Raw genomic sequence first — 23,564 nt, 5'->3', positions numbered from 1 at the left:
TCTGTTGGACAGCGCAGTCTGGGAGTGTGCTAGGAAGCAGATGTTGGAGGCCTCCTGTGCGATTTCTCATTTTAATGAACTAGTGTTCATCTCTGGAAGGAGAGTCAAGGCCACAGCTTTCTCCTGGTGGATGGTCTTCAGTCACAGATGTGACTGCAGGCCTCATCAATGCCTGTTAGTCTGTGTCAAGGCACAGAGCTGACCTACAAGCGAGCCAAAGCCCGGCAGCTCAGTTGTCCTGGCTTCTCTCTGCCACTCACAGAGTGAAGGCTGACCGCCCCACCCAGACGACCAGGAAGGCACAGGCGGCCCTGGGCTCAGACCCCTCGCAAACCAGCCATGGGGATCAGAGCCCTGCAACACACCAGCCAGCCTTCCACACCCATTTCCCCAGTGCGATCCACTTTGATTACAGACAGCAATAACGTGACATCTGCTCATTCTCAGCTGTGCAGGCTCAAGCCATGATGATTAATGCTCTGGTAATGGGCACAGAGCAAAAAATATTAATCTTTATAAAAGGTATTCAACAGGCATCATCAGCTTATAAATGTCCAAGGAGAATATCCGTCTATAACTCCATTACAGCTCTACATCAAAGCAGGATGCAAATACGAGAATGAATCTGTCTGTTTAAAACATTCATTTTATGAACACTGAATAATGTGCTTCTTAATTTTTAGTTTGGTCACATTAAACAAATGATCCATAAAGTGCGTTTAATAACCTTGAGCCTGTTACACAGAACTAAGATCCAGACGAATACTTTTAATGAGAATTAAACAGCAAGAGTCATATAAATGGGGGATGCTTTGCTATCCATCTTTTTCAGACAATCATCCGATTTTTCAACAATCTGAGAACTCTGTGCCCACATGATTCAATTTGTTCAAATAACTCTCTCCCGCTATACAAATCTTCCAGTGCCAGAAATGCGGAACACAGAGCCAGCAACGCAAGGGATCACAGGAGCCATCTATTCATGTCCCAGCTGTACAGACGTGGGGACAAGCAGCCAGTGTAGGGACCAGGCAGCAGCTGAACTAGAATGAGATGTCTGATCCCGAAGCCAGATGACTATGTATGTAAACGTGTGTAAACATGTGTGATTCAGGTAACTTTACATGTCGAACGCAGATTAAATTTTTCCAAGAACCATTTTAATTCGCTTTAACTAAACTGTGATCATTAGCAGTCCCAGCAGGGTAAATTCGCATCAAGTAACCCTAAGCATACCAGTTTCCCTTTCTGAACTTTAGATCTTGGTCATGAAATGGAGTAAATACAACTGCCCTGCTCTGTTTCTATTCCTACCAACAGGCAGTCCCTTTGTAAGTATTCTGGTCAGAGGATTCTCAGCACCACTTGGCCGAGTGCTGCAATGATCGGAAATAAGATAATCTGCCTGTCAGCTCTGAGGGACCCAATGTCACAAAACTTTAACTGAGAGAGTGACAGAGCAATTAAAAGCATCTTGAAAACTGGAAGGGAATGGGGCAAGATACAGATTGTAGAACAAGAGAAAAAGAAGTTGGTCAAAGATATGTCTTCTGGCCGAAGCCAAAGGGCCTAGTAAAAAATGTGTCATCTTTTAAAGAAGGGAGAGGTGTAGCAGATATTTTGTATCCCACAGTTTGGAGAAGTATAATTGTAAAGAGTAACTGTTCATTAATATTATGTTGTTGTTGTCAGTCACTAAGTCATGCCTGACTCTTTGCAATCCCATGGACTGCAGCACACTAAGTTTCCCTGTCTTCCAACATCTCCCGGAGCTGCCCAAGTTCATGTCCATTGAGTTGGTGATACTATAGAACTATCTTATCCTCTGCTGCTCCCTTCTCCTTCTGCCTTAAATCTTCCCCAGCATCAGGATCTTTTCCAATGAGTCAGCTCTTCACACCAGGTAGGCAACGTATTAGAGCTTCAGCAACAATCCTTCCAATGAATACTCAGAGGTGATTTCATTTATGATTGACTGGTTTGATCTCCTTGAAGTCCAGGAGACTTTCAAGAGTCTTCTCCAGAACCGTAATTTAAAAGCATCAATTCTTCAGCAAATTCAGATTATAATAATAAATACCTTGTCAAATGAAAGAAGAATAACTGGAGAAAAATCTCAAATGAATCCCATTTAAAAGCAGATCCAAAAAAAAAAAAAAAAGGCAGATGAAAATATTAGTAAGACTCAAGCAAAATGCCAGGGAAGACAGTGTGCAAAGTACTGGTCAGACCAGGAATTTGTTCTCTGGATAGAAATGCATCAAGGAGGTATCTCAGGACCTTTTAGAGGAATGCTATAGGCTTGCCAGTCCTTGGGCAGAACTGTACTGTGTGGAAGATGAGGAAACAAACACAGAAAAATGGGGCTGGGGAGTTGTGTGCATTTACCCAAGTGTGTGAAGGAACCAAGAACACAGGTCTTGGCCTGTGCAGCCCAGCACACACTCTTCTTCTAGTTGTCCCAGTGATGAGCTATATGGTTAAAAAACAATGTCCAAACCTTACGGTCTGTCCCATCCAGCTTGAGGGAAGGACTAGCCCTCAGGGAGGAGTTTATGCAACAACAAGAAAAAAATAGCATCTCAAAAGAGAACCCAGGAGACAGCAGGCTGAGCTGAGGACCCTCCAACTGTCCCAGGCAAGTTTCTGTAGGCAACACGAGGGACCATGAACTGGGAAGACTCAGAGTCCTAGCACCAGTGTGAGCATGACTCGATAAGGGACAATCAAGCCGGCCTCTTTTAAGACTGCTCCTTGTGCCAGTAATATCAAGCAACAGGGACAGAAGTTCACTCAGAGGGGAGCACAGAACAGAGAACCAATAGACCATCAATAAAGGTTAGACCAACTACACCCTGAGGAACTTGATGCCACCAATTTAATCACACAGAAAGAGACAAGGCTAGGAAAACTCCATAAGCACAAGAGCACAACACGCTACACGGCTTATGTTTCATTTATGTATGTGCTTATTCATTCACATACTTGTATTTTATCTTGTTCCATATGGCATCTGAAGTGAATTCAGTGTTCAGAATGCATTACTCGTACAGTGGATGTGAATCAGCTTAAGAGTAGGTAATGGATTTGTAACAAGGAAAGTCCTTAATCAGCACCACGGTGGTGGACAGCTCCCTGCCTGAGAAGCTGCTTACCAAGTACAACTTGCCAGTTAACTCCTGGGTGGTTATCTGTAAATTAAGAAAATTACTCTTTTCCAATTAAATATTTTTAAATGGCTCTGAAGCCTCTCAGAGGACTCAAATTCGCTCACCAACAGTCCTGAGCACATGCTAGGTGCTCAACAAATTATAATGGAATTTAAATGGATATAATTAAGAAACTGAAATTGAGTTCACCCTCCCAGATTCATTAAACCACTTCTAAAAGGCTGCCCTGTTTTAACAAGTGATGTTTTCAAAACACATACAATGAAAGCTATAGAGTGACATATTGAATTAGGGATGAAAAAAAGTATACTATGTTACAGATAAAGATTAAAATTTTCTCAGGGCATGATTTAAATGGAGAAAATTATATTTATATTCCATCATTATTTAAGAAATTAGTCTTTGGGTTTCACAGCTGGTAATGTTCATTAGAAGTCTTCAGCACAACTATCTAATTAAAGTCTCCCAGAAAGCTACACAAGTGGTGCATTAAGTAACTGCCACAGACAACACTACCAGCCCCAATTTTTCTTTCTGTGTAACATCCGTCAAGTTAACAAAGCTACGACAGAGTGCTTCTGGTTTTAAGATCCCTTTCAATGAAGAGAAATCTCTTTTGAGATTTGCTTGTGGATCAAAGCATCAAGAAGGTATATTTTTCTACAGGTCTGTATTAAACACACAGTTTCCCTTTCTACGATTTAAAGCACAACAAACTGATTAACAGGGTAATTTTTTAGAGATATAAATTTTCTATTTTGGATGGAATGATGATGAAAACAGTCTAGAAGCCTGAACCAATAATTCCTACTAGGAGTCCCACTAGGCATCTGAGTCTTTGCTCTCAGATTTTCAAGGGTTGCTGTAACTTATGTTCTCACCTCTGCTTGATAACTGAAGGACTCAATCGCCTGAAAATAAGAATGAGGGAAATGACTTTTAAGCTCTCTAGGCCTACATTTTAAAGAAGCTCTTTATTGTTCAAAAATGGAAGACAAATGAGGTTTGATGAGGCTGATGAACACTGTCTAAAGGGAGCCTATTCGTTATATTGAAGGACAGAGCCACAGAAACGGCCAGAGAATGAGGGAGTGACACATTTTCCATTCCTCCTCACTGCTAGATGGCAAACATCACAGAAAAAAATAAAAACAAGCAAAGGGGTCCCAGTGAATAGTAAGGTAAAACCAAAGTAATTCACTAAGAGTACTAAACCAAACTACTATTAAGACGGGAAAGAGACAGTGTTGCCACTAAGTCTCTAAATCTTTATTCTCCAAACCATACTACCCTGCAAAATCAACTTATGACACAAGGTAAGTATATGTAAGTTCTAAAGGAAATACTGTTCATGGGGTTCTCAAGGCAAGAATACTGAAGTGGTTTACAGTTCCCTTCTCCAGTGTGCCATGTTGTCTCAGCAGGCCTTACAAATAGCTAAGAAATGAAGAGAAGCAAAAAGCAAAGGAGAAAAGGAAAGATATTCCCATCTGAAGGCAGAGTTTCAAAGAATGTCAGGAGAGATAAGAAAGGCTTTCTAAGGACTCAATGCAAAGAGATAGAGGAAAACAATACAATGGAAAAGACTAGAGATCTCTTCAAGAAAATTAGATATACCAAGGGAACATTTCACGCAAAGTTGAAAGAGCACGATGAAGCACAGAAACGGTATGGACCTAAGAGAGTCAGAAGACATTAAGAAGAGGTGGCAAGAATACATAGAAGAACTATACAAAAAAGATCTTCATGATCCAGATAACCATGATGGTGTGATCACTCACCTAATGCCAGACACCCTGGAATGTGAAGTCAAGTGGGCCTTAGGAAGCATCACTATGAACAAAGCTAGTGGAGGTGAAGGAATTCCATCTGACTAATCTCAAATCCTAAAAGATGATGCTGTGAAAGTGCTGCACTCAATATGCCAATAAATTTGCAAAACTCAGCAGTGGCCACAGGACTGGAAAAGGTCACTTTCCATTCTAATCCCAAAGAAAGGCAATGCCAAAGAATGTTCAAACTACTGCACAATTGCACTCATCTCACATGATAGCAAACTAATGCTCAAAATTCTCCAAGCAAGGCTTCAACAGTACGTGAACCGAGAACTTCCAGATATTCAAGCTGGATTTAGAAAAGGCAGAGAGATCAAATTGCCAGCATCCACTGGATCATAGTAAAAGCAAGAGAATTCCAGAAAAATATCCACTTCTGCTTTATTGATTACATGCCTTTGACTCTATGGACCACAATAAACTATGGAAAATTTTTAAAGAGATAGGAATACCAGACTACCTTACCTGCCTCCTGAGAAATATGTATATAGGTCAAGTATCAACAGTTAGAACCAGACACGGAACAATAGACTGATTCCAAATTGGGGAAGGAGTACGTCAAGGCTGTACACTGTCACCCTGCTTATTTAACTTACATGCAGAGTATATCATGAGAAATGCCAGACTGGATGAAGCATTAGCTAGAATCAAGGTTGTTGGGAGAAATATCAATAACATCAGATATTCAGATAATACCACCCTTACAGCAGAATGCAAAGAGGAACTAAAGAGCCTCTTTATGAAAGTGAAAGAGGAGAGTGAAAAAACTGGCTTAAAACTCAATATTCAAAAAAATAAGATCATGGCATCTGGTCCTATCACTTCATGGCAAATAGATGGGTGAACAATGAAAACACTGACAGACTTTACTTTCTTGGGCTCCAAAATCACTGCAGATGGTGACTGCAGCCATGAAATTAAAAGACACTTGCCCCTTGGAAGAAAAGCTATGACAAACCTAGACAGTATATTTAAAAGCAGCGATATTACTTTGTTGACAAACTTCTGTCTAGTCAAAGCTATGGTTTTTCCTGTAGTCATGTATGAATGTGAGAGCTGGACCATAAAGAAAGCTGAGTGCCAAACAATGGATGCTTTTGAACTGTGTTGTTGAAGAAGGCTCTTGAGAGTCCTTTGGACTGCAAGGAGATGAAACCAGTCAATCCTAAAGGAAATCAGTCCTGAATATTCATTGGAAGGACTGATGCTGAAGCTGAAGCTCTAATACTTTGGCCATCTGATGTAAAGAAATGACATTTTGGAAAAGACTCTCATGCTGGGAAAGACTGAAGGTAGGAAGAGAAGGGGACGACAGAGGATGAGGTGGTTGGATGGCATCACTGACTCAAGGAATGTGAGTCTGAGCAAGCTCCAGGAGTTGGTGATGGACAGGGAAGCCTGGCGTGCTACAGTCCATGGGGTCGCAAAGAGCCAGACATGATTGAGCGACTGAACTGGACTGAACTGAACTGAAAGAAAATCTGTCAGTTACTTCTGTCACTTTCAATATGAGAATATAAAAAAACTAGATCCTGAAAGGCAAGGAGATTCAGTGTTACTGGAATGAGCTTTCCCCAGGTCTCAGGTGCAGAAGCACAGCGGAAAGGAGCCCATGTGGGTAACAGAATGTCTCCCACTTCAGCTGTTTGCAAGTATGCCCAATGTGCTTGACAAATTTAAGTCAATGCTATCTCAACTTGATTTCTTTTATTCCAGTTTTTATAACATTAATGTGAAATATTTTTGTCAGCATAAATCCCAAACCATGGTGTCCTTGTGTTTATGTTAATTTAATTACACTGCAACCTTTCATTTCTATAATAGGATGGAAGCTTTAATCTTCACAGCTTTTGTCAGATAGGTGAGCAACTATGTAATCACATGGGAACGAAGCTACAAATACACAAAGGATGACGCTTTGACCTTTCCTTCTACTTTAACTTGATTTAAAAGTCTGCTCACTCCATGCCACAGGTTATTTGGAAGAGTTACCTTTTTGTGAAGCACATAATCTATTTAACCAGCTTTCAAGTAGTCAGATCATATCTCTAGACAATGCTTGGAGCCATTCCTGCCCATTCCCTGGCTGTCCAGAGAGGGCAGGATAAAGAGCCCGAGCCCTTCCTCTTAGCCGGGGACCAGGAGTGGGAACGGCCCAGGTGGGTTCCTAACATCAGCATAGGGACCAGCCCCTCCACACCTCGTCCCTCTTCTGAAACAATGCCATCTACTCTGACTACAAGGTCACATTTGAAAAGCCACCTTCCCGAAACACTGTGAAGGCTAGGATTTGCTTCAACCTATCTGGGGGAGGGTGGGGGGAGGAATGGATTGGGATTAGTTGGGATGAATTTGGGATGAGCAGAGGCAAGCTATTAGACATAGAATGGATCAACAACAAAGTCCTACTGCATGGCACAGGGAACTATATGCAATATCCTAGGAATAAACCATAATGGAAAAGAACATGAAAAAGACAGTGAAGGGCAGAGGACCCTGGCATGCTGCAGCCCGTGGGTCACAGAGTCAGACACGACTGAGCGACTGAACAGCAACAAATGTAGTGTGTGTGTGTGTGTGTGTGTGTGTGTGTGTGTGTGTAACCGAATCACTTGGCTGTACAGCAGTAATGAACAACACCGTAAGTCAACTATATTTCAATAAAATATATTTAAAAATAAAAATATCTAGGGGAGAAGTACAGAGATAAAAAACGGGACTATGACTTATTAGCATTTGAAGCCCAGTGAGGGGTACATAGGCATTCGTTATTACACTCTTCTCATTTTCCTGTCTGTTCAAGTTTCTTTGTAATTTTAACCAAAAGCCATCTTGAACTGTCCCTTGTTGAATGTCTTCTTTCCACAAAACAGGGAAATAATAAAATCAAAAGCAAAAAGACCAAGACCTTAATTTTATACAACTGCTCACAGATGACCCTACATATCTCAAGGCTCTCACCATCTTCCTTCTCTCCTTCTGTTCCTTCTCCTTAAAGACAGGTTCTCCCCACTCCATGATCAACCCACTCAGAGCCTAGACAGGGAGAGAAGGCCACCTTCCCCCATGCAAACACAGGACTTCCCCTCCCTTAGAGCAAGTGAACCTCTACTTCTGCATCATCAACTACGGGAAAGCCTTTGACTGTGTGGATCACAACAAACTGTGGAAATTTTTTAAAGAGATGGGAATACCAGACCACCTTAGCTGTCTCCTGAGTATGCAGGTCAAGAAGCAACAGTTAGACATGGAAAAACAGACTGGTTCAAAATTGGGAAAGGAGTATGTATATTGTCACCCTGCTTATTTAAATTCTATGCAGAGTTCATCATGTGAAATGCCAGGTTGGATGAATTGTATCCCTGGTAGCTCAGCTGGTAAGGAATCCGCCTGCAATGCAGGAGACCCCCATTTGATCCCTGGGTAAGGAAGATCCACTGGAGAAGGGATAGGCTATCCACTCTGGTATTCTTGAACTTTCCTGGTGGCTCAGCTGGTAAAGAGTCATGCTTTCTTCTCTGCAATGCTCCCCAGGGAAAGACGTGCTGGACGTGAACATTCAATAAATATGCATCATGAGCCAAGCCCTGTTTTGTTGCTACCAAATCACTACCAAATCCTTGCAACTCCATGGACTGGCACACGAGGCACCTCGGTCCTGCAATGTCTCCCAGAGTTTGCTCAAATTCATGTCCACTGAGCCAATGATGCCACCTAACCATTTCATCCTCTACCACAACCCTCTCCTTTTGCCTTAAACCTTTCCCCTCATCAGGGTCTTTTCCAAAGAGTCAGCTCTTCTCATCAGATGGTCAAAGCACTGGAGCTTCAGCTTCAGCATTAGTCCTTCCAGTGAATATTCAGGATTGATTTCCTTTAGTATTGACTTCTTTGATATCCTTGCAGTCCATGGGATTCTAAAGAGTCATCTCCAGCACCACAATTAGAAAGCAACAATTCTTTGGCTGTCAGCATCCTTTATGGTTTAACTTTCAAATCTACACATGACTACTGGGAAAACCACAGCTTTGACTTTACATAGCTTTGTTGGCAAGTGTTATCTTTGCTTTTTAATCCACTGTCTAGGTTAGTCATAGCATTCCTTCCAAGGAGCAAGGGTCTTTTAATTTTACGGCTGCAGTTACCATCCACAGTGATTTTGGAGCCCAAGGAAATAAAATCTGCCAATGCTTCCACTTTCTGCCTTTCTATCTGCCATGAAGTGATGGGACCAGGTACCATGATCTTAGTTTTTTCAATGTTGAGTTTCTAGCCACCTTTTTCACTTTCCTCTTTCACCTTCATCAAGAGACTCTTTAGTTCCTCTTCACTTTCTGCCATTAGGGTGGTGTCATCTGCATGTCTGAGGTTGTTGATATTTCTCTTAGTAATCTTGATTCCAGCCTGTGATTCATGTGAAAGTCACTCAGTCGTGTCCAACTCTTTGCAACCCCATGCACTATACAGTCCATGGAATTCTCCAGGCCAGAATACTGGAGTGGGTAGCCGTTCCCTTCTCCAGGGGATCTTCCAGACCCAAGGATCGAACCCAGGTCTCCTGCATTGCAGGCTGACTCTTTACCAGCTGAGCCACCAGGGAAGTTCAAGAATACCAGAGTGGATAGCCTATCCCTTCTCCAGTGGATCTTCCTGACCCAAGGATTTAATGGGGGTCTCCTGCATTGCAAGCTGATTCCTTATCAGCTGAGCCACCAGGGAAGCAATTCATCCAACCTGGCATTTCGCATGACGAACTCTGCATAGAATTTAAATAAGCAGACAATATACATTCTCCTTTCCCAATTTTGAACCAGTCCGTTTTTCCATGTCTGTTTCTAATTGTTGCTTCTTGACCTGCATACTCAAGAGACAGCTAAGGTGGTCTGGTATTCCCATCTTTTTAAAAAATTTCCACAGTTTGTTGTGATCCACACAGTCAAAGGCTTTCCCATAGTCAATGATGCAGAAGTAGAGGTTTTTCTGGAATTCTCTTGTTTTCTCTATGATCCAACAAATGTTGGCAATTTGCTCTTTGGTTCCTCTGTTTTTATTAAACCCAGCTTGAACATGTGGAAGTTCTCAGTTCATATTTGAACTGGCTTGAAGGCCTTGTTCTAGGCAGCAGCAATAGAAAAATAACAGGGCCATGCTCAAAGCCCTCTCATTTTAAGGAAGGGCCACAAAAAACAAGCCAAGAAGGAAAACTGGACAGTGAGCACACAGTGTGGAGAGTGGCAAGAGGGGCCATGGGGCAGCATGTCTGGGGTGTGCTCTGCACGGTGATCTGAGCGCCTCTCGGGGGAAGCTCCCTATTTAATCCCTTTCAGTATTTGATCTGAATCTATCTTCTTTCACCAATTTTCTTTCATCACGTATTTGACATGATAATACCTTCCTCAACGAGGACAAGTTCTCATCTGCTATTTTTCTATGAAATCTTCAACAAAAATGAAGACACGGGCCTAACATTTATTGAACGTGCATTAAATGCTGAGTGCAGATCTCAGTATCACACATGTATCAATCTGCAGGTAATGTAATCTTGGCAAGAAGAAAAGGGCAGCTGGAGAAACTGAAGCCTGGAGGGTAACTTAGCGGAGGTCACTGAGTTAGCAGGTCACAGAGGCAGGATGTGAATGCAGGCAATCTGATCACAAAGTCCACACACGCTCGCAATCCTCTTACAGGCTGCCTGCCCTCATTACAGAAAGGAGCTCAGAAACATGTAGTTCTTTAATAATGAGGAAGCAAAATCACTACCCTGGTGGCTCGGGCAGTAAAGAATCTGCCTGCAATGTGTGAGACCCAGGTTCGATCCCTGGGTTGGGAAAATCCCCTGGAGAAGGGAATGGCAGGTCACTCCAGTATTCTTGTCTGGAGAATCCCATGGACAGAGGCGCTTGGCGGGCTACAGATGATGGGGTCACAAAAGAGTCAGATACGACTGAGTGACTAACACACACAAAATCATTTATAGAAGAAATGATGCAAGCGCCAGTCATTCATTTCCTTTTGTAAACAAAGCAAAGGGAGACAGGCAGAACACAGAGAAAAGGCTGATGTGGCCGACAGCCAACCCTGAGCTCTGAGTTCTCCGGAGGCCTCCGGAGGGGCTGAGACACTGATGCCACCAGCCATCTACTACAGCCCACACGCAGGATGGCCAGGTCCACGCTCCAGCTTCTGAATAGCCTTCTTATACTGGGGGGAGATTTCTACATTACAAGCTCTGTTTCCCGAATACAGACGCCAGAACTCAAATCCACAGCCACGCTTGCATCTACAATGCAGAATACATCCTCCGTTCTGCCAAGGAGGTATAGTCTTGTAGGGATGGCAACTGTTAAGGAGCAGTGGGAAGGACAGCTCTGTAAAGAACTCCAGTTTCCTTCGGATCAGGGTAGAGGATACGGAGGTAACAGGAGCTATGAGGACCTGACTCAGAAGGAGCACTGCAACTCGTATAGCTGTGAACAGATGGCAGCGACAGTGCCCGTAATCTCCAGACTGGTTCCGGCCAAACACAACTGTCTTTGCCAAAAGACACCTCTCCTGCTGTAGCCTAACAAACTCAGCTGGATCCTCTGATTCCAGGTCCTTGAAGGGGACAGAAGAGGAGCAGGCTGAGCTAACCTGCACCCTGTAAGCCTTGGCCAGCTGGGACCCACACCTGGCAAGGGAAGGCTTTCCTGCAGAGGGGCAATGCCACTCTCAGAATTCACTGCCAGCCTCACTGCACCCAAATCAGCTTGCTATTCCCATCAAAGTGAGACTGGAATATCTTTGATATTGGAGGGAGATGGAAAGAAGCGTTTTGGAGCAAAGCCACAGATTCTCTGCTATGAGAGAACCAACACGCATGCTGATGAGCAAAGACTCACCCCCGGAGCCCAACAGGGGAGCCAGAGGAGCCAGACAGGGAGCCCTCCAACCACACCCCCCGAGAACGCAGACCATCCAGCGCAGTCCGCAGCTTGCGCTGCCAAATCTGGCCAGAACGCATTCTAAAGATCTAGACACAAAGGGAGCTAGTTTGAGTGATTCCACTTGGATCAGGAAAGAGGACATGGACAACTACATTTTTTACAAGTTAACAAGAAACGGAACAAGGGAAGACACTCACAGCCATCATCTCTCATCAGAAAATGGTTTGCCTTTAAATATTTATACCAAATGTGGCACAGAAGATTTTGCACAAGTAATGACATTGTAAGAACAGACCAACTGGAAGATTTCCAGTGCTATATCTTTCCTGACAAGGAGGTAAGATGGCTCTTGGTAACTCCGAAGATGCAGGGAGCCTGAGGTGAGAAAAATCAAGGTTGTCTTTGCTGTCTTTACCCAGAAAGATTGTGAAAACTCACAGCCTATACACGGGCCCATTTTCACATCAGACAGCACATTCTGAAATGCTTCCAGGCAGCCGGAGAGCGTCTGGAAGTACATTTGGGGAGCCAGTTATGGCTCAGAGACCATCTAATAATGGGACAGTTCTGGAGCTTCTTGTACAAGACATGAAGCTTCAGGCTACTTTTGGCTCATTCATCACTGCCCATAATAATTCTGGATTCATTTATTTCCTGCGATCTCATTGACTAGCTCGGGTACATCTGGCTATTGAGATTCAATTCCAACCTTTGTAATATCTAGAAAGATACTAAGTTGATCATTCTAAAATATGATATATCCTGGTAATTCCCTGTCAAACAAAGCTAAATATTTATTTTTATGCTCCTTGTTTCTAAAACAAGGCTTAAGGCAGTCTAAGATTTAAAAAAAAAAAAAAAGACTTATAAAACAAGAATGAGAACAGAAATTGAGAACAGTAAAGAGAGCAACTGCCAAACACACAGACTGACATAATCCTCAAAAGCAAATCCTACGTTTGCCTTCGCGCGATCTACTAGCTAAAAAACATGTGTAAGTTTCCACAGAAGAAAGCACTTCCCTGAAATACATTCTTAAAAGAAGATCTATTTTAGTATGTTTAACTGAACTGTTTACGCCTTAGGTCGTTACTCAAAAGGACCTCATTCATTTGGCATGTGGGACAAAAGTGTTCAACAGAGATTTTGAAATAGTCATCATTTGTCTGCAAGAAGGTCTTCCCTATAAAAACACTCAGTAAAAGCCAAGTACGAAAAGAAGTGAAGTCACTCAGTCATGTCCGACTCTTTGCAACCCCATGGACAGAGGAGCCTACCAGGATTTTCCAGGCAAGAGTACTGGAGTGGAGGCCATTTCCTTCTCCAGGAAATTTTCTTGACCCAGGGATCGAACCCAGGTCTCCCGCATTGCAGGCAGACGCTTTACCATCTGAGCCACCAGGGAAGCCAAGTACAATTAATCCTTAATAATTGTTACTTTTTGACAATCGTTAACTCAGAAAAGTTGATGGTAGTAGTGGTAGAGGTGTGTGTGTGTTTGTGTCTTCGGGTTGGATGGCTGGAAGAAGAGATATTAGTAATCTGTCTAATAAGATCCAGATATAAAATTTTCAGGGGATTTTTACCTGCTGTGGCATCAAGTTTAGTTTATATGGAAAGAAATACTGAGGCCGCGTCTTCACAAATCACCTCTACCATACGCCCCGCGCCAAGGGCCACAAAGAGTCCCCAAGCTTTAGTAACACCTGAAGAACAAGCAATTCAATACCCAGCCCTCCAAGGACAGCTTGAAACACGGACAGTCGGATTACCGGTTTAAGGAGCTGTGTGAGCTCTGAGTCGCAAGCAATGGTAGCAGAGTTGACTTTCTTTTATGCAAGTGACAAATAGAGAACGATGTTTTGAAGGGCTGCAGAAAGCCACTCACTTTTTGGTTTCATGTGCTTTCTCCAGAAAAACACTCCCACTCAGATGAAGTCTTAACATTTCCTCTTAACATAAGCCTTAGCTGTAAGTATAGACTACAGGGAACTGTATAAAGTTAAATCAAGAAATAAGATTAAAAACATAGGTTCCAGTGGTCCAGATGGAACAAACGATTAACCAGACACACTGAGTCCTCTACAGGAAACTGAGCTGCTCCATCTCTGGAACAATACCACACATGAGGACAGAAGAAAATGAAAGGAAAAGCCAAACAGCAGGACAGAAATGAAGCAGAAAAAATGTATGCTGTTCCATCAGAAAGTCACTCAACAGTCTTCCCGTCTCCCTCCAATAAATGAGGAAGACCGTGGGATTATGCAAAGGTCTTAAGCTTTCAATAAAACTTCTTGACAAGTGTAAAATATTAATTCAATCTGTCCAAACAGAAAGAAAGTGATTAATAGAAAAGGGTAGGGAGATAACATGTGGAAATATAAAGTGTCCTCAGGGTAAATGAGTTGAGGAGTCATTCAAATTCTTTCTCCTTTGTGTTGGGTTTGAGGAAGCCCTGTCACAAAATGCTAAGTTCAGGCTAAGACAGAACCATTACTTCGAGGTTGAAAGAAAATTTGAAACTTTTCATTGCAATCATCTCAATGGAAGTCAGTGATTGCCTCCCCAGGATAGATAATCACACATCTTAGAGGCTACAATGTATGCTGATTATCCGAGGGCCTTGGTATACACCTAAATTCCAAACTACGAGGATTGGCCTTCATTTCTCAATGATCTATTACCTACAGTAGATGTCAATTACCATTTAGGCAAGGGCTAAATCTTCCTTTCTTGTAACGGAGCTGTTTTAATTGGGGGCAACTTCCCCACTCCTTTTGACAAAGAGAGAATTCAGAAGGGTCAAGGTCTTCAGACAATGATTAATGTGACAATTTAGTGATTCTCAGGGTTTCACTCACCATGCTGTGTGAAGAGGTCACTGTGAATTATTTCAATCAAGCAATACAGCTTCTGAATGGTCAGCAAACCCACGGGGACATTTAGGATGAAATCAGTAAACATTTTGCTGTAAAAGGAAAAAGCCAAGGGAGAGAGTTGAAGGATATACTACAAAATGACCCAACAGAATACAAGACCGTACTGAGACGTGAGCTCACTGAATGGTCACTGAATGCCACCAGAAAGCTGAATGAGGCCCATTAATATGGACCAAAATCTCACCCAAAAGAATGATGCTTTATGATGTTATTTTTCATTTCACACCCACTAAAATGGCCATAATTCAAAAGAGCACCAATACCAAGTGTTGGCTAGGATGTGAAGGAGCCGGTACCCTCATACCATGCTGCTGGGAATGCAGCACGGTGCAGCCACTTGGGAATTCTGTCTGGCGGTTCCTGAACATGTTACCATAGTTACCATCAGACCCAGCACTTCCACCTCTAGGTGCACACACAGAAGAAATGAAAATATATTTCCACACAGAGCCCTGTGCATGAATCAAAGAAACATTACCCATTACACATGAAAAATAGAAAAACCCAGAGGTCCATCAACTGATGAATGCAGAAGCACTTCACCCATTAAAAAAATGAATCTCTGACATTCACAGACCTTGAACACATTACACTAAGTGAAAGAAGCCTGCTACAAAAGGCCATGTATTGTGTGACTTTATTTATATGAAGGCTTCCCTGGTAGCTCAGAGGTTAAAGCGTCTGCCTGCGATGTGGGAGACCCGGGTTCGATCCCTGGGTTGGGAAGATCCCCTGGAGAAGGAAATGGCAACCCACTCCAGTATTCTTGCCTGGAGAATCCCATGGACTGAGGAGCCGGGTAGGCTACAGTCCACGGGGTCGCAAAGAGTCGGACACGACTGATGACTTCACTTCACTTATTTATATGAAATGCCCAGAAAAGGCAAACCTATGCAGACAGCAAGATTAGCATTGCCGAGCACTGGAGTGGAAGTGGGCAGCGACTCTTCACGGGCACGAGGAATCTTACTGGGGTGATGAAACTGTTCTGACGCAAGATTATGGTAATGGTGTAGAAGTCTCCTTCGGGATGTGGGAAAACAAGATGTCTTCAGTGCAGGAAGTCTATCGTAAGCTACAAAATGTAATGCGGAATTCATTTGGAGGTGTATGTGGGTGTGTGTGTGTTTGTGGGTGTGTGTGTGTGTTTGTGTGTGTGCGTGCATGTGCATGCACAAAAGATAACCGGAAGGATCCAGATCATCATGGAATCATTATAACTCTAAGCTATTCTCCTCTGTGATTTCTTCTGTATCATCACAACATGACTCAGCCTTCCAAAGAAGGAAAAACACATCCATGATTTTCAAAGTCATTGAAGAGGAACCCACGCAGGCAGAAAGAGTCAAGGGCCCAAGAGCAGACGGCACTGGTCCTGGGGAAGGCGGGGGGCGGTGGTCTTCAGGCACAAGGCACACGCACCAGCTGTGAACATCGAAGTCATCCCCGTAATGAGTGGAGGCCTGGCCCGTGAGCCCCAGGAAGGCAGCCCAGAGTGAGGCCATGACCCACCCAACCTCAGCTCCTTGTTCATCCCGTTTTCTCCATATCTGAGGTTCTCAAACAGGAGCATTCATTGGAAGCACCTGGAGGGATCTTTGAAACCAAATGGCTGGACCCCACCATAATTTCTAATTCAGAAGATCTGGGAAAGAGCCTGACATTCAGGAAGTCCCCGGACCCGCTGGGGCTGCTGTTGCCTGGACCACTGTCTGAGAGCCGGGTGTGCAGAGACCCAAGTGGGCAGACACGGTGCCCAAGGGCCCGTTTGTTCCTCCTTTTCTCATCGAGCGCCTGTTAAGCTAGAACTGGCACTGTCGGTGTCTGGGGGCCGCAAACAAATGTGTCCACGTGGGACACTAAATCCTCGGGCACATCAGACACGAGATGACTCATGAGGCGAGCAGCTCCCCAGGAGCCCCTCGCCCCTCACTCCCAGGGCAGGAGTGACCTACGGTGGACATAAAGTGCAGCAAGGATGACCGCTTTTCATTCCGTTTAACCACCCAGGGGACACATGGCCCTTTACCAATATTTAGGTGGGCTTTGCTGGCTAGTCAAATGGTGCCATCACTTGGGGATACGTTTACTGTATCAAATGTTAAATCAAGTCGCCAGTCCAGGTTCGATGCATGAGACAGGGCGCTCAGGGCCAGTGCACTGGAATGACCCTGAGGGATGGGATGGGGTGGGAGGTGGGTTCAGGATGGGGGACACATGTATTCCCATGGCTGATTCATGTCAATGTATGGCAAAAACCACTACAATATTGTAAAGTCATGAGCCTCCAATTAAAATAAATCAATTAATTTTAAGAAAATCCAATCAAGGATCAGACGAGGACTGTGCTGTGATGTCTGGGGTCACAGAGGCCATGGACCCACTTGCTCACGACACCTCTTTTCCAAATGCAGTGTCATCTGCATGGTATACACCCGAGACTGGGCTTAGACAGCGATGGCAGCAATACTGAAAGCGGAAAGGAAGGACTCCATCGCCAGCGTGACTCCGAGGTCTGACAGCCAATGTCCACCTTGCCTGGAGTTTGGTTTGGTTTGGTTTTGGTTTTACTATAACCTGAACTGACAACCTCTGGCGCCTCTGTCTGAGGTTCACTGCTCTCGGTCAGGAACCCCCGGGAGAGAAGCTGTGTGGAGGAGGTGAGACGCGAACATTAAAGTTCCTGTGTCAAAACGTTTAGGTTCTGAAAACAAAACCCAAACCCAAGAACCACATATTGAATTTTCAACTCTAAAGGATGCAAAATGCCAAATTTGTATTATTTAATGCGTGAAGCTAAAATTAATCTTCTAAAGAAACTATTGTGACTGTTGATAAATGATTCCTTTTTCACATAATGAGCTAGAACATGTTCCGGAAGGATCCAGGGCACGGACCTTCATGGACATGAACCAGAACCCTGGCATCCCATGAACTAAAGGAGTCCAAGCATGGTATGGGGGAAGCCTTCGCCCTGGGTGCTCCTTACCTGAGCTCTTTGGGATCAAATACCAATTTCACATCGTTGACAATAGTTGGCAAGTATTTCAGCGCTGCCCCCTGCAAACCAAGAACAGAGAAGAAGGTTGGGCATCATGCAGTTTGGCAAATGTGAATACAAAATTGCAATCACTATGAAGAACCAGAGGCAGATCAAGAAGGCAACACTTTCCATATGATGGTTAAACACAACAGAAATAGAGGGGGTAATAAAAAGCCTCTGATCCACAAACAATGGAGATTTATTACATGGTTATCCTGACACATAATAATAACAACAGCATTAGCTAAAGCCAATATTCTCCACTTGCTCACTGAATGCCTGAGAAGTGAAAGTTGAAAGTTAGTCGCTCAGTTGTGTCCGACTTTTTGCGACCCCCATGGACTGCAGCCGGTCAGGCTCCTCTGTCCACAGAATTCTCCAAGCAAGAGTACTGGAGTGGGTTGCCAATGAATGCCTATACTGCGCTAATAAGCTTTTATGTGATTTTCTCCTTAACTCTAAGGAAGTTATAGCAAAAGAATACCTGTGCCCTCAAGCCATCAGATGCACTGCAGCCTCACACTGTCAACAATTACAGTGATTGCCTTTGTTCCATTCCAAAAATGACTGCCTGTATATCTAGGTCTCTTGGAATCATTTTCTTCTTTAGTACCTTTATTTCCCATATTTATATTCCATATCTTCTAGGAAATCCTACTTTCAAAAAATAAATTGACGGTAATAACGATAGATTCTAATACATGCCCTGCACTATGCTGCTGCTGCTGCTTTAGCCATTAAGTCGTATCTGCCTCCATGCAACTGCATGGACTGCAGCCCGCCGGGTTCTTCTGTCCGTGGGATTTTCTAGGCAGATTGCCATTTCCTCCTCCAGGGGATCTTCTTGGCCCAGGGATTGAACCCATCTCTTCTGCGTTGGCAGGTGGATTCTTTACCACTGAGCCCCCACCTGGGAAGCCCCTGCACTGTGCTAAATCCTTATATAGTTTATCTTTAATTTCAACATAAATCCTACAGGGAGTTACCTGTGTTGGAAGGCAAGGTAACTGACAATGGGGATGGTAATGACTTTGCCCCTGATCTCGCAGTTAGTACTGAGCTGAGCTAGAATTAAAATTTAGTTCTGTGGGGGGGCGAGGGGGGAATATATGGTGGGAAGCCAGAGCCTCAGTGCCCATCATTTATAGCTGGTTGGGGAAAAGTCCTGGAATTTTAGAGTCCTGACCCTGGCTGGGATTGCCCCCCACCCCTGCCTGTCACTCTAAAGGACTCCTTCTATCAGGCTGGGCACCCCCTTCCTGAACGAAATGGAGGGAAACTATTTTCATCCAAATACCTCCAGGGGCTGCAATAAAGCTCAGAATCTAATTGAAAAGAGCACTGGATGAACAGATAGTGCCACACCTATTACCAAAAACAGTTGTCAGCATTGTTTTCCAAAAGCAAGTAGGCACAAACCCATTTTTAAAAGAATACCCTGAGTATATATGGTCGACTGGTTTGCAGCAAAGGGACAAAGGCGCCCCCTCCTCCAGCACCAAATGAAATTCCTTCCACACCTCACTCCCTATATAAAAATTCACTTTAAATGGAACTTAGACCCATAGATCTTCTATTCTAAAAACTATAACATGGAAGAAGATACTTGTGAATTTGGGCTAAGCAAAGATTTCTTTCGCATGACAAAAGCATAGTCCATAAAAGAAAAAAAAATTAATCAATTATATGTCATCAAAATAAAGAATTTCTGCTCTTCAAAAGAACTTCTGCTGAGATAACAACAGATGAGCCACACACTAGGAGAAAATAACTGCAAATCACACATATGATAAAGATTTATATCCACCATATACAAAGAATTCTTAAAACTCAATAATAAGAAAGCAATCTTCCACCTAAAATAGGCCAATGATTTTTTGAAGAGGCGCTGTTTACAAAGAAGATCCGTGGGTGACAAATAGGTACGTGACAAGCTGGCCACCAAGGAAATGCAAATTAAAACCACAAAGAGATCCCACTAACATCTACTAGAATCGCTAAGCCAAAATAAAATAAAACTAAAAATCTGACCATACCATGTGCTTTCTGCAGATGCTACAGGTCTGAAAGCAAACTGGATCTGCAAGTTTGAGAAAGCACTCCCCACGCAGCCCAGCAATCACACTCCTGAGAGGGGCCCCACGGAAATGCAAACTCAGGCTCACACAAAACCTTGTGTCTGAATGTGTACTGCTGCTGCTGCGAAGTCTCTTCAGTTGTGTCTGACTCTGTGCATCGACGGCCTGAATGTGTACAGTTACTTGAAATTGTCAAAAACTAGAAACAACCCAAATGTTTCCAAGAGGTGAGTCCCTACAATGGAATACTACTCAGTCATGAAAAATACCAGGATGCTATTATATCTGACACGGATGAAACTCAAGTGCATTCTGAGATGGAAGACAAGCTTAAAGCTTAAAACTGATTCCATTTTTAGAACATTCAAGAAAAGGCACAACTAGAGGGAGGGAGCACACCTCAGGGGCTTCCCGGGGATGGAGTCTGGGGAGAGCTTATCCCTAGTGAAGGACTGAAGAAGGCAGGGGGTGGGCAGAACTCTCCTGTATGACCATGTACAAACTATACCTTACATGTTTAAATGAATAAAAATATATTAACTGGAGGGACAGCCATGGAAAATGCCTGAGAGATTCTTGGACCTTTTAACACTGGTGTCCAAGAGTTAAGCGGTCAGATTCAAATAACTTCAAAGATGAGTTCAGGTTTCCTCTGGTATCACCTGTGAATTTTCTGTAATTGCCAGACACTTCTCTAGGAGCTTGCCTCTCCTGGCAATAAGCCCTCAGCACGGCCAAAAGAGAGAGGTCTTCCACCAATGCCTTTCACAGATGAGAAAGTGAAGCCGCTTGCCAGATTGTGGAGCCAGTCTATCCACCTCCAGGGTAAGAGTGAAACCACCCCACAAAAGCTTCCACGCTCCACAGTCAAGATGCTCAAGGCTGGGGAACCCAAGTTTACCTGTCAGTCTGCACTACAGGGCTTCCCTGGTGGCTCAGTGGACAAGAATCCACCTGCCAATGCAGGAGACACGGGCTCAGTCTTTGGTCCGGGAAGGTCCCACGTGTCTCAGAGCCACTAAGCCTGTGCACCACAGCTACTGAGCCTGTTTTAGAGCCTGGGAGTTGCAACTTCTGAGCCCATGAGCTCCAACTGCTGAAGTCCGTGTGCCTTAGAGCCTGTGCTCTGTAACAAGAGAAGCCACTGCAATGAGAAGCCTGCACACGGCACTTAAAGAGAAGCCCCCACAAGCAGCAATAAGAGAAAGCCCACGTGCAGCAACACCCAGGACAGCCAAAAATAAAATACAAATACATAAATAATTTGTAAAAAAAAAAAGTCTGCACAACAGACTTATTGGTGCCTTTTCCCCCAGCGGTAACCCCGTCCTTCAATGCTGGCCAGGTCAAGGAATCCCAACTCCCCGCTCCGAGAGGCAACTTCTGAAAAGAACCTTAAATGGAAACAATTTCATTCCTGTTTCCGAAGTTCGGCTTCAACTACCTCGGAGTTGCTTTGAAAAACTGAAAGATATTTATTGTGACATTTAATAATAAACGTTTGCACCGCTGAGCGCTCAGGCCTGAAACTGTCTTGTCTAGTTTGTGAGGGTCCCCGGGGGGAGAGGACCCATCAGCACCACTCTTTTCATCCTGAACCCCACGAAGCAGCATCTGCCTGCAGCAGGTGATAAATACCAGCTCACGAGGACCGACAGACAGCGGCAAACAAGGCGGGCCTTCGTAGTCCACCCCCGGCTGCCCAGGGCTCCCAGGCTCTGCCACCTGACATCACCGCGACGCCCACAGAGGGAGGGCTGGACCCGCTATGACCCCCAAAGGCTGGTTAACAGGGCATCCTTCCGGGTGATCTGGATCCCAGGGACATCACATCTCAGTTCGTGAGGATGACAGAGATCAGAGAAGAACACAAACCCACATGGGTCCTGGAGAACACAACAAGGATGGGCAGATGGAACGATGTGAAGGCAGGGGGTGTCTCCTCCACACCCCATCTCCAGCTCCCCATCTCTGGTGGTCCTGGGCTCCACGCCACCCTTCGCTTTGCCGTGGTGACCACTTCAGCCTCTCTCGTCTCTCCTCCAGCCCAGGATCCCAGCCCCTCCCCGCTCAGCTCACCTCCGCCTTCAGGGGAAACCAAAACCCTCAGGAGAAAATGGACAGGCAGCCCTGCCCACCACTCAAGCCGAAACAAGTCTACATGGACGCCTGGCCTCTGCCCATGCTTCCAGGTGAAGGGAGGCAGCACCCGGCCCCACGGAGGGGACCCCCCGCCCCACCGTCTGCTCAAGGGCCGCCTACGTTTCCCACCCGGCACTCTCCAGGGGGCCCAGATCTCACCCCAGCGGCCCCTTCCTGTCACACGTGTGCGCACCCTGAAACCACCCAGAGCCCCACGCCCCGCACCTCCCTGCCCTGTACAGACGGTTCCCAAGCTGAGGGCTCAGTTCTGCCGCCCCACAGGTGCCCCGCAGGCTCCCTGCACCCGCCCTCAGCCGCCACCCCACCTCCATTCCTGCCCGGGCCCCGGGGACACCAGGTCTGGCCCCAGGTGACTTCCCGTGACACCGCTGTGACCCCTCACCTCCCGGGGCAGCCACCTTCCTCTGTCCCCTGCCCCTCCCTTAAAGGTGGGTGTCCTAGCTGTCCTATTCTAGAGTTTTCGCCTTTGTCCACATACCCCGGGGAGGACCCCCTCCATCCAGCTTGACTCCTAGTGTCTGTCTCTGGGGTCAGCTCTCTCCTGAGCACCACACACACACACACACACACACCCAGCAGCTGGGTTCAGGGCAGCCTCACAGAAGCAGCAAACCCCCTGCCTCAGATGAGACCCCACCCCATGCCCTGGTGCTCCAGGCTCAGAGCACTGCACCCTGAAACCCCCAGATCACAGCCTCCTACTCTGTCTTCCCTAAAACCCACTTTGGACCAATCACAGAGCCTGGCAGATCCTCCTGATCCCACACACCTTGCCTTTACTGCTTTCTCCATTCTTAGAGCTCCCACCCTGGTCCAGGCCACTTCTGTGTCCCTCTGTCAGGAAGCCACCCCCTCCCAAGGGAGCTCCCGCCGGCACTCTGAGCCCCTCAAGGTCACGGCCCATTCGCAGCTGGAGCCGCTTTCCTAAGAGGCAAGTCTAACTGACATCTGAGGGTGGTACTGCCCTGCTCCTGACTGCCCAGCAGCCTCTGAGGCCCTGGCCCCACTTCCTCCCCAGCTCTCCCAGTCGGCGGCCTCCAACTCTACCAGCAGGACCCTCTCCAACCATGTGGAGCCTCTCCCAGTCTCCCCCCTGTCCCGGGCCCCTCTGCTAACTCCGAAGCTGTGTCCATGCTGTTCCCTCTTCCTGGGTCACTGTTCCCATCCCTCCTGTCCTTGCCCCCAAACAGAGTTACCTTGGTAACTTCTCAGTCCTCAGCTTAGCCATCGTTCTCTCCAAGGCACACAGATTCCAGGTTAGGCATCCCAAGTGTCTGTCTCCCCCAGACCAGGGCCCCACAGCTGTGGTCTGCCCAAGGACCCTGGACACAGTAGAACCCCCAGGACTCACTAACTGACAGCTGTTTAGTTGCTTAGCCGTGTCCGACTCTTTGCAACCCCATGGACTGT

At 45.3% G+C, this 23,564-nt stretch overlaps 1 protein-coding gene across 2 annotated transcripts in view; it reads right to left on the bottom strand.

Moving 5' to 3' along the window:
* The window catches only part of DOCK1 (dedicator of cytokinesis 1), a 560,513-nt gene that overhangs the window by 358,805 nt on the left and 178,144 nt on the right, over nucleotides 1-23,564 (bottom strand). For both annotated transcript variants that reach the window (XM_061403980.1, XM_061403979.1), the window contains exons 24-25: nucleotides 17,860-17,930; nucleotides 14,793-14,899 (exon numbers count right to left, since the gene is read on the bottom strand). In XM_061403980.1, the coding sequence (XP_061259964.1) occupies nucleotides 14,793-14,899; nucleotides 17,860-17,930 (178 nt within the window). The remainder of the gene's footprint in view (nucleotides 1-14,792; nucleotides 14,900-17,859; nucleotides 17,931-23,564) is intronic.

Source organism: Bos javanicus, chromosome 26 (assembly GCF_032452875.1).
Source record: "Bos javanicus breed banteng chromosome 26, ARS-OSU_banteng_1.0, whole genome shotgun sequence".
Taxonomy (NCBI): Eukaryota; Metazoa; Chordata; class Mammalia; order Artiodactyla; family Bovidae; genus Bos; species Bos javanicus.
The sequence above is the reverse complement of the archived record's forward strand: the minus strand, read 5'-3'. Positions and strand labels throughout refer to the sequence as shown.